At 43.9% G+C, this 13,887-nt stretch overlaps 1 protein-coding gene across 17 annotated transcripts in view; it reads right to left on the minus strand.

Moving 5' to 3' along the window:
• Nucleotides 1-2,956: 2,956 nt before the first annotated feature.
• Nucleotides 2,957-13,887, minus strand: part of FGFR2 (fibroblast growth factor receptor 2) — a 121,910-nt gene continuing 110,979 nt past the window's right edge. For 16 of the 17 annotated variants that reach the window (XM_050803956.1, XM_050803955.1, XM_050803954.1 and 13 more), the window contains 5 exons: nucleotides 13,006-13,128; nucleotides 12,053-12,123; nucleotides 10,116-10,253; nucleotides 8,400-8,505; nucleotides 2,957-4,652 (listed from right to left, as the gene is read on the minus strand). In XM_050803956.1, the coding sequence (XP_050659913.1) occupies nucleotides 4,488-4,652; nucleotides 8,400-8,505; nucleotides 10,116-10,253; nucleotides 12,053-12,123; nucleotides 13,006-13,128 (603 nt within the window). In that variant the 3' untranslated portion in view covers nucleotides 2,957-4,487. Of the gene's footprint in view, nucleotides 4,745-8,399; nucleotides 8,506-10,115; nucleotides 10,254-12,052; nucleotides 12,124-13,005; nucleotides 13,129-13,887 lie in introns of all 17 variants that reach the window. The other variant, XM_050803945.1, reaches the window with a different exon arrangement.

The raw sequence follows: 13,887 nt of genomic DNA on the forward strand, positions 1-13,887 counted from the left end.
AGACATGGAATTCATTGGTTTCTCAGCTTCTACATTTCATGAAGATCCACTGAGGCGTCTTAGCTACCTTGACCATTTCATCAGTGTGGAAACCAAGCTGATTAATTGAAGTATCTTTTTCTGGAAAAACCAGGAAAGCATTATGTATCTTTATTCAATGATCTGCATCCTATCTCCTCAGCTATGAAATTCTTAGGAAGGTACTTCATATCCACTAGGATGGCTATAATAAAAAATATGGATAATAACAAGTGTTAGCAAGGATGTGGATAAACCGGAATGCTCATGCACTGCTAGTGGGAATGTAAAATAGTGCAGCCACCTTGGAAAACAGTCTAGCAGTTATTATATGATCCAGCAATTCCACTCCTACATATATGCCCAAGAGAAATGAAAACCTGACCACACAAAAACTAACCCAGTACATGAATGTTCATAACAGCACGGTTCATAACTGAAAAGTACAATCTAAACATCCATCAATGGATGAATGGATAAACAAAATGTAGTAAATTCATATCATAGAATAGGATTTGGCAATAAAAATGAAGTACTGTTACAGGCTACCATATGAACGAATCTTGAAAACATTAAGTGAAAGAAGTTAGACACAATAGGCCACATAGTGTATGATTCCATTTATATGAAATGTCCAGAGTAGGCAAATCCACAGACAGAGAGCAGATTGGGGGTTACCAAGGGCTGGAGAAGGGGGAAATGGGAAGTGGCTGATAATGGGAATATGTTGGCTTTCTGGAGTGATGAAAACGTTTTGGAATTAGATAGCGGTGACGGATGCATAATGTGGATGTACTAAAATCACTGAAATGTAGGAAAAAATAATCAGGAAGTAGAAAACGAACATTTATTGAGTCCTGTCTGCCACAGCTAAGCCCTACAGCAAATCCTCATAGTAAGTCGAGAGGCTGGTGAGGACCAGGTTCACCTGGAGACGAACATCCAGACAGAAGCTGGGATTTGCCCACCATCGCCCAGCTGTAAGAAACAAACCCAATCAATTCTGTCCAAGCCCACAGTTCACTGTCTTTCTCCTGCACTGAGCAAGACTGCAGTCTTGTCCCTTAGACCACATCCCAGCCAAGTGACCCTCAGGGATCTCAAGCTAAGCCTCAGCTTCCTCCTCTGTCCTAGCTGAGCCCTCTGGACCTGGCCCTGCAAGCAAGCTTCAATGATGCAGTACAAGGTAGCAGCCCCATTTCTTGTTTTCAAAACTAGAGGTGGAGTCCTCAGTTCATAGCAGCTCACGTTGGTCAGATATTTTACTATAAATGCACATTTTAATTTCCTACGTTCCTATGTGTGGGGTTAAGGAACTTCCCACAAGATCAGATGCAGAGAAGCTCCCTGAGGAGGGATGGAGAGGCTGTGGTGGATGTGGGGTACCCTGTCCCCTGGGAATGCACAGAACCCCCATGAAGGTGCTACTCTTCCACCTGCTTTCTCTGGCTCCCCATCCTGCCAGAGGCCACCATCAGCTAGACGTTTTGAGGCAGCCTCTTGGATATGCCTTTCCCAGTTAGGAACAGCAGGCCAAGCACTACGCATCCAAGATGGCTGCAATCTTTTGGTTCTTCACAAATGAACTCATCTCATGGTGACAATCACATGTGGTTTCAACTAATTCCCAATGCTCTCCTGAGGTCTTGGGGGAGGAGAGCCATAAGCTCCAGGATTCTTATCGAATCCAGCCTGTGTATGCTCATTTGGGACAGGTTTCAAAAAAAAAAAAAAGGGGGTACTGTATTACCCGTCATTCTCATGGACCATACTGCCTTCTTGCCCTTCATGACAAGTGTCTCTTAAAATCAAAATGGCCAAAAGACCATTTAGGATTCTTGCCCACCCATCTCCATGAAATGGGCAAGAAATACAGCAGTTCTTAATGCCATTATAATCTACCCCGTCAAGTCTATAAACTGCCCTTCAGTGTCTAAAGTACAGCATCTGCACCAGAGAGCTGCACAGAAGAACCAGGGCAGACCCCAGCAAGTCCATCCTCACCCTCGCCAAGGACATCTCACCGTGGAAATGTCCCCAGGGGTGCAGAACATCACCCTGTACACTTGTGTCTAACAGGTGACACTTTTCTTAGGTGGCTTTCATGCACCTTAGTTTTAAAATCACATTCCCAATAGAACCCTGTTATCCTGCAAGAAACAGGACAGAGGTTTGGAAAATGCAGAACCAGGACCCCAGGCCATTCCCCTGATGGCTGGTTCCACCACCATGAATGGCATCCAACACGGAGAAGACCCCAAAGACAGCACTCTACCAATGGCCCTGTAAGGTTCCAAGAGCCTGGCTGAAGTGCAGGAGAAGTTGGCCTGCGTTCAACTCCCTTTCCCGCTGCTGCTGAGGCTGGCAAGCCGATATAACAGACCCTTAAGAGTCATAGGTTTGCATTTGTTAACTGACAAGCAAAACTCCATTTCCCTCTTCAGATCGTTGGTGGTATGAACATAAATAATTATTCAAACATGTGTCCAAGGTTTCTTTTGGAAAATTTGAAGCAAATCCTTCTCTCCATACATCACAAAGAAAACAGCCTAAAAGGTTCCGAAGTCCCCAGGATTCAGATGTTCTGAACGTCTTCCCTACTCAATACCTGTCATCCTTAGGTCACCTCCCAGTTTGCAAAGCTCTCTACCACGTGGCTCTTCATTTGCTCCTCTGGGGAACTGGTAGGGCTCAGAAAGGAACGATGATTCCATTGAGGTACCAGTAAGCAACCCAGCCAGGGCTCCAACCAACCGATTCGGATTTTCCACTGGATCAACCTCAACCTGTCACAGGTACTGCTGCTCTCAGTCAAGCCCTCTGGCAAGTCACCCCCGTGTGCAGCACATAAGACCCTTGGCAGCCCTGCCCTTCCTGCATACACAACAGCACTCAGTCAGCACCTCCAGGCACAGGAAACCATTTGGTAAGACACGAGTATTAAAAAAATAAGTTGCGTGACATTTATTTTGTCTTGTTAACATTAATATCTGTAGAAACATTTTTATTGTCAGTATAAAAATTAACAGGTTTTATTAAATACTTTCTCCAATTTTGTAACACATAAGATCAGTATAATCTGCATTCATCTTGCATGGCTATTGCAAAGTGAGTTGGTGTTTCAAAAGCAAAACACAATACTTTAGGACAGAAGGAACAACCGCGATTATTTTGTCTGATGTAGGTATGAGGCTGGATCTTTTGGTGAGGTCCTGCCAGAATTAGATGAAAGCAATCCCTTAAAAAGATGGACGTATCCCCAAAACTCTCAGCAGAACAACTCTTGTGTTTCAATTTTCTATGATGGGACTTGAAGATCCTAACAGGCGTCTCTAACGCCAAAGAGTCTGGAAGCCATTATCAAAATTCACTGAAGAGAATACAGGCTAATCTGATTAATGTGCAACTCAGAAGCAGAAGGCCAGCTGCCAGAGAGAAGCACATTCTGCTATCATCTCAACTGAGGTCTGTCCTCAAGGAATGGATTAAGGCATCTTTTAAGAGGACGCTGGTACCATTTGTCTTGGGAAGTCCAGTTAGACATTGCGTTGACGTAATGACAGGGTTGCACACCAAAATGAAACACCTTCCTATGAATGGGTTCTTTTAATATGGGGCATTTAGGAGGTCTAAGAACAATCGTCTGACAGCAGCATTTAAACACAAATAAATCAAAACTTCATTTTCCCCAAATTAGTCATATATTGTAAATATTTCTCTTTTCAAAGGATCTGATAGCTAGTTAAGTCCAAGCAATAGATTAACTAGTCTGCTGTGCTGCCTGCATAGAAATGCCACTTAAATTACACAAAAAAACTATAAATGATTAATTGTTTTGTATATTACCAATTCATTAATAAATTAATGTTATACCATTTTCCCTGAAAGCAAAAGTATTTTTCCACCTCTGCTCGGTGAAAATTAAGAAATTCTGTGTAAGAACAGCATTTAGCAAATAGCTATTAAAAAAAGAGAGACCAATTTTCTAGGTGCATTGGGACATCCATTTAAAATCAATACAAAAAATAATTCCTTGTAAATATATAATATATATTTATACATAATTTGAATATATTTACATACATCCAGCACCTATATACTGCGTTTGTGCTCTGTAAGTGTGTGCTGACATAAATCTTCTCCAATTATTACAAAATTAACAAGGAAGGCAGAACACATGTCCACCTTGAGTCCGACTGGTCCACAGCCAGTACGCGCGGCAGGTGAGAGGGGTTACGTGGTGGCTTGTGGCAATCCACTGCTTCAGACACCTTCTTCTCCTCCTGGTGAAGATTACAAGTTTTCAACTGTATAAATCTTTACACGTATGCCGATTACTTTTCCAATTATTTACTCCTCTGATCCATATATACAAGCGGAGACAACAAGCTCTGGGAGGCATGGTCTCCCTGCTCAGTGTAGCTAGGTTCCCGGTGCTGTCCTGTTTGGGGACAGGCAGACACAGTCATTCATGTTTTAACACTGCCATTTATGTGTGGATACTGAGGAAGGCATGGTTCGTAAGGCATGGGGTCTGGAGAAAAAACAGAATCATCTCCTGAAGAACAAGAACTTCTTGTGTCAGGGTAACTAGGTGAATACTGTTCGAGAGGTTGGCTGAGGTCCAAGTATTCCTGAAAGAACGGAAGAGAAGAGTTTTATTTCATCTTGTGTCAGGATAACAAGGTGAATATGGTTCGAGAGGCTGACTGAGGTCCAAGTATTCCTGAAAGAACGGAAGAGAAGAGTTTTATTTTAAACACAAGCTCTTGAGATGTGGGTACCGGATGCGGGACAAGACAGGAGACCCCCAGAAGGTGAACAGAGACTCAGCCCACCTGAATTCCACAAAGACCTCCCCGTGAGACCCACGTCTGATGTACTCCAGGCTGCCCTTAGCTTTTCTCTTGAAACCCATCATAAATCAATGATTGGCAGGTAGAGAACAATAAAACCTAGTTGAGCTATAGGTGCCGGGCAGGCAACTCGACTTCACACGGACCTAAATGACCTGCTGAATCGACACCACCTCCTCGCTAAAGCCCTTGCTTCACATGCGAGCCCCAACAAAATGAAAACCAGGAACATGCTGTGGGTCCCCAGGCCCCCTTTAAGTAGTTGAGACCATGAATATTTATTTTCTGAATTACATTTTACTATTGTAGTTTCTGGGATAATTGAAGGGGAATACTTCTTCATTCACTGGGTAATTTAACACATGTAAGTCATTACTCTCAGAAGCTCTCTGGGCCGAAAATGTAAACAGGTTCAAAAAAGGCTTGGATATACTCATGTATGTTAAATCCATAATGCGTTGTTAAAGGAAACTTTAGGAAAATACAGGTTAAGTTTCAAAGTTTTGAAGGTTTGAGATTCAGAAAGTGTCCTCTGCTCCCCAAGGCATCCGGTGCTGGCTGCAAAAAGCCCTCTGGGTCACCCCAGGATGACACTTCCCCTGACTTGGGTGCCCACGGACTGCTTTGTATGGCCTGAGGGCTAAAGATGGTCTTTAACATTAGTAAGTGGTCAAAAAAAAATCAAAAGAATAATAATATCCTGTAGCATTAAAATGAATAAAATTTATATACAATTAGAGAAAATTCCAATTTCAGGATCCATCAAATTGTACCAGAAGACAGACTAGAACGCATCTATCAGATGTGTTAGATCTTGAACTCATCTACTAGAACACATCTATTTACATATTGTCTGGGGCTACTCTGGGGCTACAGTGGCAAAGTTGAGACAGAGACCATAGGGCCCGTGAAGCTGAAAATATTTACTCCTTGGCCCTTCACAGAAAGCAGTTGCCGACCCCTTTTCTGAAGCTATGAAAAGCTTTCTAAACTGGGAGCCTGTGGGTCTCTCTGCCTCCACTGGGCTGGCACAGTGGGGCCGTTCTGCTCACACATCCAGAAGCCAATGACTATTCTATGACATGTGGTTTTGCTGAGAAGGGGCAAAAAGTGCAGACCACAGCACAAACAGCCTCAGTGTTATCAGAAAAGAGCCCATGGAATGTTGGCAACTAGACATTTTTAAAGACACACACACACACACACACACACACACACACACACACACACACCCTATAATTCATCACCAGGGTTGGCAAGAGAAAGAGTCCCCATCCCAGAAGGGGAATGTGTCAGTTCCAACAACATCAGCATTAACCACACAACTGGAAACAAACACGCCCACCGCATCAAAAGAGAACTTTTTGCTTACAATGATAAAAACGAAATTTTGTCCTAAATGGAACCATTTTTCTTGAGCATATGGTAATGATTTTCAGAAGGAAAGAAACTTCGATTTTTATATCCGTCAGACAATATGGCATTCTGCTTTTTTATTTTAGGATACTAGATACAAATTTCAGTATGAACGGACCCACTCTACATGTCAACATATAAATAAATCACTTTGAGCATAGACATGAGATTAAAATAGAACTTTAGTGCTTTTCCCAGTTTTTTTGTTGTTGTTGTTGTTTTGTTTTGGTTTGGTTTTTTTGAGACGGACTCTCGCTCTCACTCTGTCGCCCAGGCTGGAGTGCAATGGCATGATCTCGGCTCACTGCAACCTCCACCTCTCCAGTTCAGGCGACTCTCCTGCCTCAGCCTCCTGAAGTAGCTGGGATTACAGGCGCACACTAACACGCCCGGCTAATTTTTTGTATCTTTAGTAGAGACAGGGTTTCGCCATGTTGGCCAGACTGGTCTGGAACTCCTGACCTCATGATCCGCCCACCTCGGCCTCCCAAAGTGCTGGGATTACAGGCGTGAGACACTGCGCCTGGCCAACTTTTCCCAGTTTCTAAATGAAGCCATAAACTTTTCAGATCTGATAGGAAAAAAATAGGGATATCAGTAGATTCCAAGTCTACAGTTAAAGGAACTTATACTAGAAACAACAATTTTGGCAGAAGAAGAAAGGTGGTTTCTTTCCCCCCTTGAACCGTTCCTTTCCTTTCAACTTCTGAAGGTCAGCTGTATTCATTTAAATGCAATCTCTTCCTTTATCCAGCACAGGCCACAGTCAGACCATAAGATAAAGCTGCTGAGTTAAGACTTCATATCACTACATTTGATTATTATTTTTTAAGAAATCACTCTAAAACTATTTTCTAAATCAGAAATTAAGTGTATTATTTTCCTTCTAAAATATTTGGGGGACCTTAATATTTTTCTTGTTGAGACAATTGCATGGTTTGGAGTTAGTTTCCTGTGTAAAAAAACACTATTGTGCATCCTCATTAAACATCTCCAAACACATTCATTAACAATTTCTCTATCTTAAGATTTGACTGGACTTGATGGGTTTAACATCTTTCCTGCTCAGAGCATATGCTTTCCATAATTATAAAAGGCACTCTATCTGCATATTGAAACAGCCACTAACATGGCTAAATTTGGACAATGAATGACAGACGAGTGTTTCTTTTGTTGGCAAAGATCATAAATTATTACTATTTTTTTTGAGATGAAGTCTTGCTCTGTCTCCCAGACTGCGGTGCAGTGGTGCAATCTCAGTCACTGCAACCTTCGCCTCCTGGGTTCAAGTGATTTCCCTACTTCAACCTCCTGAGTAGCTGGGATTACAGGCACACACCACCACATACAACTAATTTTTGTATTTTTCGTAGAGATGAGGTTTTGCCATGTTGGCCAGGCTCGTCTCAAACTCCTGACCTCAAGTGATCTGCCCACCTCGGCTTCCCAAAGTGCTGGGATTACAGGTGAGAGCCACTGCACCCGGCAGAGATCATAAATATTTTAGGGAAAATAAATATTTTAGCAAAAGGTACATGTTTTTATGTAAAAATCATGTAAGTTGCTCATAGAAAACAGGGTATGTTTACATACACCTAGAAAGAGGCTGCAAGGCACATACCATTACCGACAGGATCACATAGGATAGTATTGTGGTAACAGAAGCTGGCGTTACAAAACTTCGTTGTATTCCATCAAGCAAATGATGAGAACGTTATCAGTTCACCCACTAATGACCAAAGCACAGAATCAAACTTGCACAGGAATCCAAGCTCTCTCCCATGCACACCAAAGTCCTGCAAGTGAATACTGCTTCCCCTTTCCCACTCTCCCACACACGTCCCGGACTGCTCCACCAGCAGCTACAGTGAGGGCGGCCTCGGGGATGTCCCTCTGTCTTTGGTTTCGTGAGTCAGAACTCACAAAATGAAGTTCTGAGAAAAATCATGATTTCAGAGGAACCCATAGCTGAACTATCTGACCCCTATGGAAAAAGAATAAACAAGACCACAGACTCCAACCAACAGCCAACAGGGGAGTGTGCGTGTAAAATGCTATGTGTCTCACAAGCCAACCAAGGACAAGGGGCTTCTGGAAGGAGGTTCTTACCTCATTGGTTGTGAGAGTGAGAATTCGATCCAAGTCTTCTACCAACTGCTTGAACGTTGGTCTCTGGGAGGGCACCGCATGCCAACAGTCCCTCATCATCATGTACCTGGGAAAATTTGATTTCCTCGAATTAATTTCACACGCACTAGGTACGTGGCTATAGTCAGTTTTAATAGGCAATATGGGGACGTGTTGTAAATTAGGAAAATGTATCAGAACTTTCCAGGCAACTAGATTAGGAGGTCATGAATCACTTTCCCAAAAGCTTCCCTGCCAGTTCCTCCAAAGGGCACTTTGACTTACACAAACAGCACGTAACCCAAAACATGTTAGAAAGGCATCTAAGCCATCAAGAAAGACACGTCTATGTTTTTCCCTGGTATCCCTGGGCCACAGTGACATCTCACAACGGCATCACACCCTAAAGATGCTTTGAAGGCTGAAGGAAAACGCGTATTTCCATGGGCTGGTCTCCAGTCTTCCCTCCCCGACACCCTTCCCTGCACCAAAGCAGCTCTCCTATTTATCTGCCCAACGCTTTGGGTCTTAATGATTGTAGTTGACAAAGCTTCCTGAGTTTAAAAAAAGTAAAATAAAATTTGAAAACTACAACTTCAATTTTTTTATGAATTAATCTGCCACCACTGGGCAGCACACTAACTTCCTGATTAACTCTTAGATAGGCCTAGCTTCCTAGGTCTTATCTTGATTACGGGTTTCGACAGATCCTCTATGTTAAAAGAAAAAAACAAAAAACCAATAGGAATGACAAAGAGCACAATAAATGCCTTTATATAATATGCTATAAAATGTGGCCATTCATCAGACATCCACAGTACACCGAAAAGCACTCACGGGATTACTGATATAAAATCCCCATGAAATGATACACAATAGACCGCAGTCTCTGGGACAATCACTCTTCTTAGTTAATCCTGGAGGGGTTGAGGCAGGAGGCAGAGAGACTCCTTTCAAAGCACTGATTCTATCGCACCAGGCACACGTCACCAACACAACATAACTCTACTTAAAGTGTGAGGCAGGTTTTGCTAGAAACCAGCTCATGGTTTTATAAGCAGATCTGGTGCTCTAAGGAGGGTGCCTAGACACATTTTCAATTCTCTGCACTAAAACACAAGTGAGACCTAGGTAACCAAACACGAGTTCCTTCGCTCTGAGGAAATGTGGTTGGCGTCAATCTGTAATGGCAATTTTCAATGGTTCAAGAAGTTCCGGAAATACCGATTCACCACTGGCCACGATGGGGCCAGGCAGGGGCCAGGCACAACCACTGGGGAAAGGCTGTGTTGGTTCCTTAATCCTACACCCTGCAGGGCGGCCCCGCGGCTTTCTAGCTTGTTTCCTGACCCGCGGGTCTTCCTGTCCCTCCACAGGAGACTGCAGAAGGCACAGCACAGTGGCCCAGGAAGACCATTCTCACTGGCTCTGCAAAGTCAGGAGCCCTCAGCCAGTAAGCCAGACACCCTCTGATCCAAAGCCCTCTCCATACTCAGAATAATGTTCTTTCTCTCAGACAAGTAATGGTTGTCGGTGTTGCTATGTATCCCAGTTCTGGATTGAGCCCAGAGAGCTTCAGCCATTCTTCTTAGAGCATGTTTAGGAACTAGGGGCCTTTAAAAATGAGGTACATCAGGAGAAGTATTAACGGCGTGGCAAGTCCACTGTGGCACCGGCAGGAAACACAGCAGCCCTTACAGTTCGTTGGTGCAGTTGGCTGGTTTATCCATCCTGTGTCCTTCCTTCAGCAGCTTAAAAAGTTCCTCCACGGGAATCCCTGGGTAGGGCGAGCCCCCTAAAGTGAAGATCTCCCACATTAACACCCCGAAGGACCAGCTGCAACAAAAGGAGAAAGCACGGCATTACTAACCCATCCATGCTGCCGAAACCTAAACATGCCCAGCTGAGACATAAACACCTCCTCACTTCTGAAGTTCAAAGACAAATGGGCCCTCCTGCAGTTCATCCTACGTGCTCTTTCCTGCCCCGCAAGAGCATCCCCAAATGATGATGACACGGGGATGTGCTGATGGAATTTTCCATCAATAGACAAAAAGGCAAACTGCCATCACTCTGGAATAGAGCTGCTTGTCTTAACTGTGGTGTTAGCAATGCAAGGATCTCAGTTTCTCAGTTTCAAAGCCTTTACACTCCTTTCCGACTCCCTATGTGCCTGACCCAAGGGTTGTGATCTACCAGGATGGGCAGTTGACAGAATAAGGCCAGCAAGCCAACTCTGCAGGATCCCAGCTGCCCTCCGTGGCCGGTGGAACATCTGCTGCACAGAGGCTCTGGAACTTACTAAGATTGCAAAGGCAGTCAGCACAGGGCTGGGGTTAGGATGAGGAATCACATGCCCCAGATGAGCTGCACACAACAAAACTGAACACATCTCACAGGCCACAATTTATTTACACTTGACTCTTCAGAGACTTGGGACTTCCTGCGCCAAGTTCAGGAGACTCAATCTCTGGGATGAGCAAGCTGAGAAAGCCAGGCTTAGCGATGCCATGGGCACTCTGGAAACTCACCCTTCTGTACTCGATGGCAGTGAGTTTCACTCCACAGTTTTCTGTGGAGCAAAAGCAGCAGCACAGGACAGGCAGAACAGCCTCTGTGCCTCAGATGCTCACAGCAAAAAGGGGATCGTAATGTCTCCTTTTTTAGGATTGTTGAGAGGACCAACTATGGTAGCACAGAATTAATGCCTACCCAGAACTCTTCCTACTCATACACATAAAAAATAGTTTGATTTTCTTTTTTTCCCCCAGAGTCTTGCTCTGTCGCCAGCCTGGAGTGCAGTGACGCAATCTCAGCTCACTGCAACCTCTGACTCCCGGGTTCAAGTGATTCTCCTGCCTCAGCCTTCCAAGTAAGTAGCTGAGATTACAGGCATGCACCACCACACCCAGCTAATTTTTGTAGTTTTAGTAGAGACGGGGTTTCACCATGTTGGCCAGGATGGTCTCGATCTCCTGACCTCATGATCCACCCGCCTTGGCCTCCTAAAGTGCTGGGATTACACGCATGAGTTACCATGCCTAGCCTTCAACTGAATTTTCAAATCTAAAATGTCAGTTGGAGCCTGACCCGAATGGTTTTATACGTGTATCATAACAGAAATATTCTTCTGTGTTTCTAGAATGCTATCAAGTATGCCAAAGCAAGACCAGACCTTTCTGTTGAGGGATAAACACAGACAGTAGACCCTGCGGAGGTCCCCAGCCTAGACCACATCTCACTCAGCTCCACTCTTTAAGGACAAATCTGGGTTAGAGGGAAATATGACAAACTATTCTTAAGTGGGAAAAGCTCCAGGATTATTCCTTTAATGGCGTGAAGAATATGCTTGGCTTTGTAGTTGCACATCCATGAATATGTTCAAGGGAAGGACTTCCGCTCTGGCAGGAGGAGGTCAGCGGTTCCACCTCCTGTGCTCTTTGAAGCCAGGCAGATTAGTAACAGAGCATTGGTTATCAGCCTACCATAAAATCCGTCCTTTCTAAGGCCGGCTCCTGCACCTTCTATGAATGTGTGAAATGCAGCAGCCACCAAAGAAGGAAGAAAGGCAAAATACGTACAGTATTTTTGCAGCTCAAGCCCAGGAAGAAGTCAGAGAAAAGACAGTTACTCACACATCACTCTGATGAGTGTATACTCTATCAAACAGGGCTTCTGGAGCCATCCACTTGACTGGAAGTCGACCCTGAAAATGCAGAAGAAAATGTAAAAACTAAATATATTAAAAAGAATTTATCTTAGCAGGCTCAATAGGGCTGTGCCCTGTTTAAGAGCTGATATTCTCATGGCTTTTACTGGTCAGTCAATAGAGCAGAAATCAATCCCAATGAGGACCATATATAATGTGTGAGATGCACAGATTTGGGCCATTAATAAAATGCCATCTCCTTGGATTCTTTTATCTCCCTAGCACGCAGATCCTCCTTGACCAGTTATTAGGCAAAAATTAACCCAGTAACTTCCAAGCTCTAGTTTTTGCTATGAAAGTTCTTGATGAGAACCATAAGAAAATCCTAGTGGGCCGGGTGCGGTGGCTCAAGCCTGTAATCCCAGCACTTTGGGAGGCCGAGACGGGCGGATCACGAGGTCAGGAGATCGAGACTATCCTAGCTAACACGGTGAAACCCCATCTCTACTAAACAATACAAAAAGAAAACTAGCTGGGCGAGGTGGCAGGCGCCTGTAGTCCCAGCTACTCGGGAGGCTGAGACAGGAGAATGGCGTGAACCCGGGAGGCAGAGATTGCAGTGAGCTGAGATCTGGCCACTGCACTCCAGCCTGGGCGACAGAGCGAGACTCCGTCTCAGAAAAAAAAAAAAAAAAGAAAATCCTAGTGGCTGTTGATTATTCTGTATATAAGTGTTTCACATTTACTAAAATTGACATAAATAGAGGCTAAATTTGCATACTGAGAGTTTGTGAATAGGGAGGCAAAAGAACAGGAATCAGGGGCAGGGGAATGGGTCCCCATAGATCCCACCCAGCTCTCAACATTGACGGCCTTTCTCTTGGAACATTCTGAGCCCCACGCCCGCCCCCGCCCACTGTGTTACTGCCATCAACTTACATTGGTGGTCTTTTTGTAATAGTCTATATTGTTGATATCTCTGGCGAGTCCAAAGTCTGCTATTTTCATCACATTGTTTTCTGTTACCAAAACATTTCTGGCTGCTAAATCTCGATGAATACACTGAAATCAAGAAAGAACCAAGGGAAATAACAATTTCAAAACACCATAAGAACAAAAAGGAAATATGTTCATTTCTTAAAATGCAGCTAGAAAAGATAGCTGATGTTAAAAACCAGTTGCAGTATACTATAAGAAACAGAGTGTGGCTGGGTGCAGTGGCTCATGCCTGTAATACCAACACTTTGGGAGGTCAAGGTGGACGGATCACTTGAGGTCAGGAATTCAAGACCAGCCTAGCCAACATGGTAAAACCCCATCTCGGCTAAAACTACAAAAATTAGCTGAGTGTGGTGTTGCGCACCTGTAGTCCCAGCTACTCAGGAGGCTGAGGCATGAGAATCACTTGAACCCCGGAGGCAGAGGTTGCAGTAAGCTGAGATCACGCCATTGCACTCCAGTCTGGGTGACAGAGTGAGACTCTCAAAAAAAGCAGAAAGAAAAGAAAAGAAATACAGTGTGGCTCTAAGATCAAGAAGACAGGTCAACTGGGATCATCTGAGAGCCTGGAACACGACATGTATTTGTTTTGGAATTATAAATAAATAGAATGATCATTTTGAAAAGTGAAGGTAGACTAAATAACCATATTCCCTTTTATCTGCAATTGTCCAGCCACACCGGTGTCTTCCTTTCAGCTGCTTACAGATCTGTATCTGAGCATCCTAAAATACTTTCTCTCAACACTTGCTCTCCTGCCCTTTACACCTGAATTTTCAGAAACGTGGGTTAAAATCCAACATCGCATCTTCTTCATTCCTG

This window comes from Macaca thibetana, chromosome 9, assembly GCF_024542745.1.
Source record: "Macaca thibetana thibetana isolate TM-01 chromosome 9, ASM2454274v1, whole genome shotgun sequence".
Taxonomy (NCBI): domain Eukaryota; kingdom Metazoa; phylum Chordata; class Mammalia; order Primates; family Cercopithecidae; genus Macaca; species Macaca thibetana.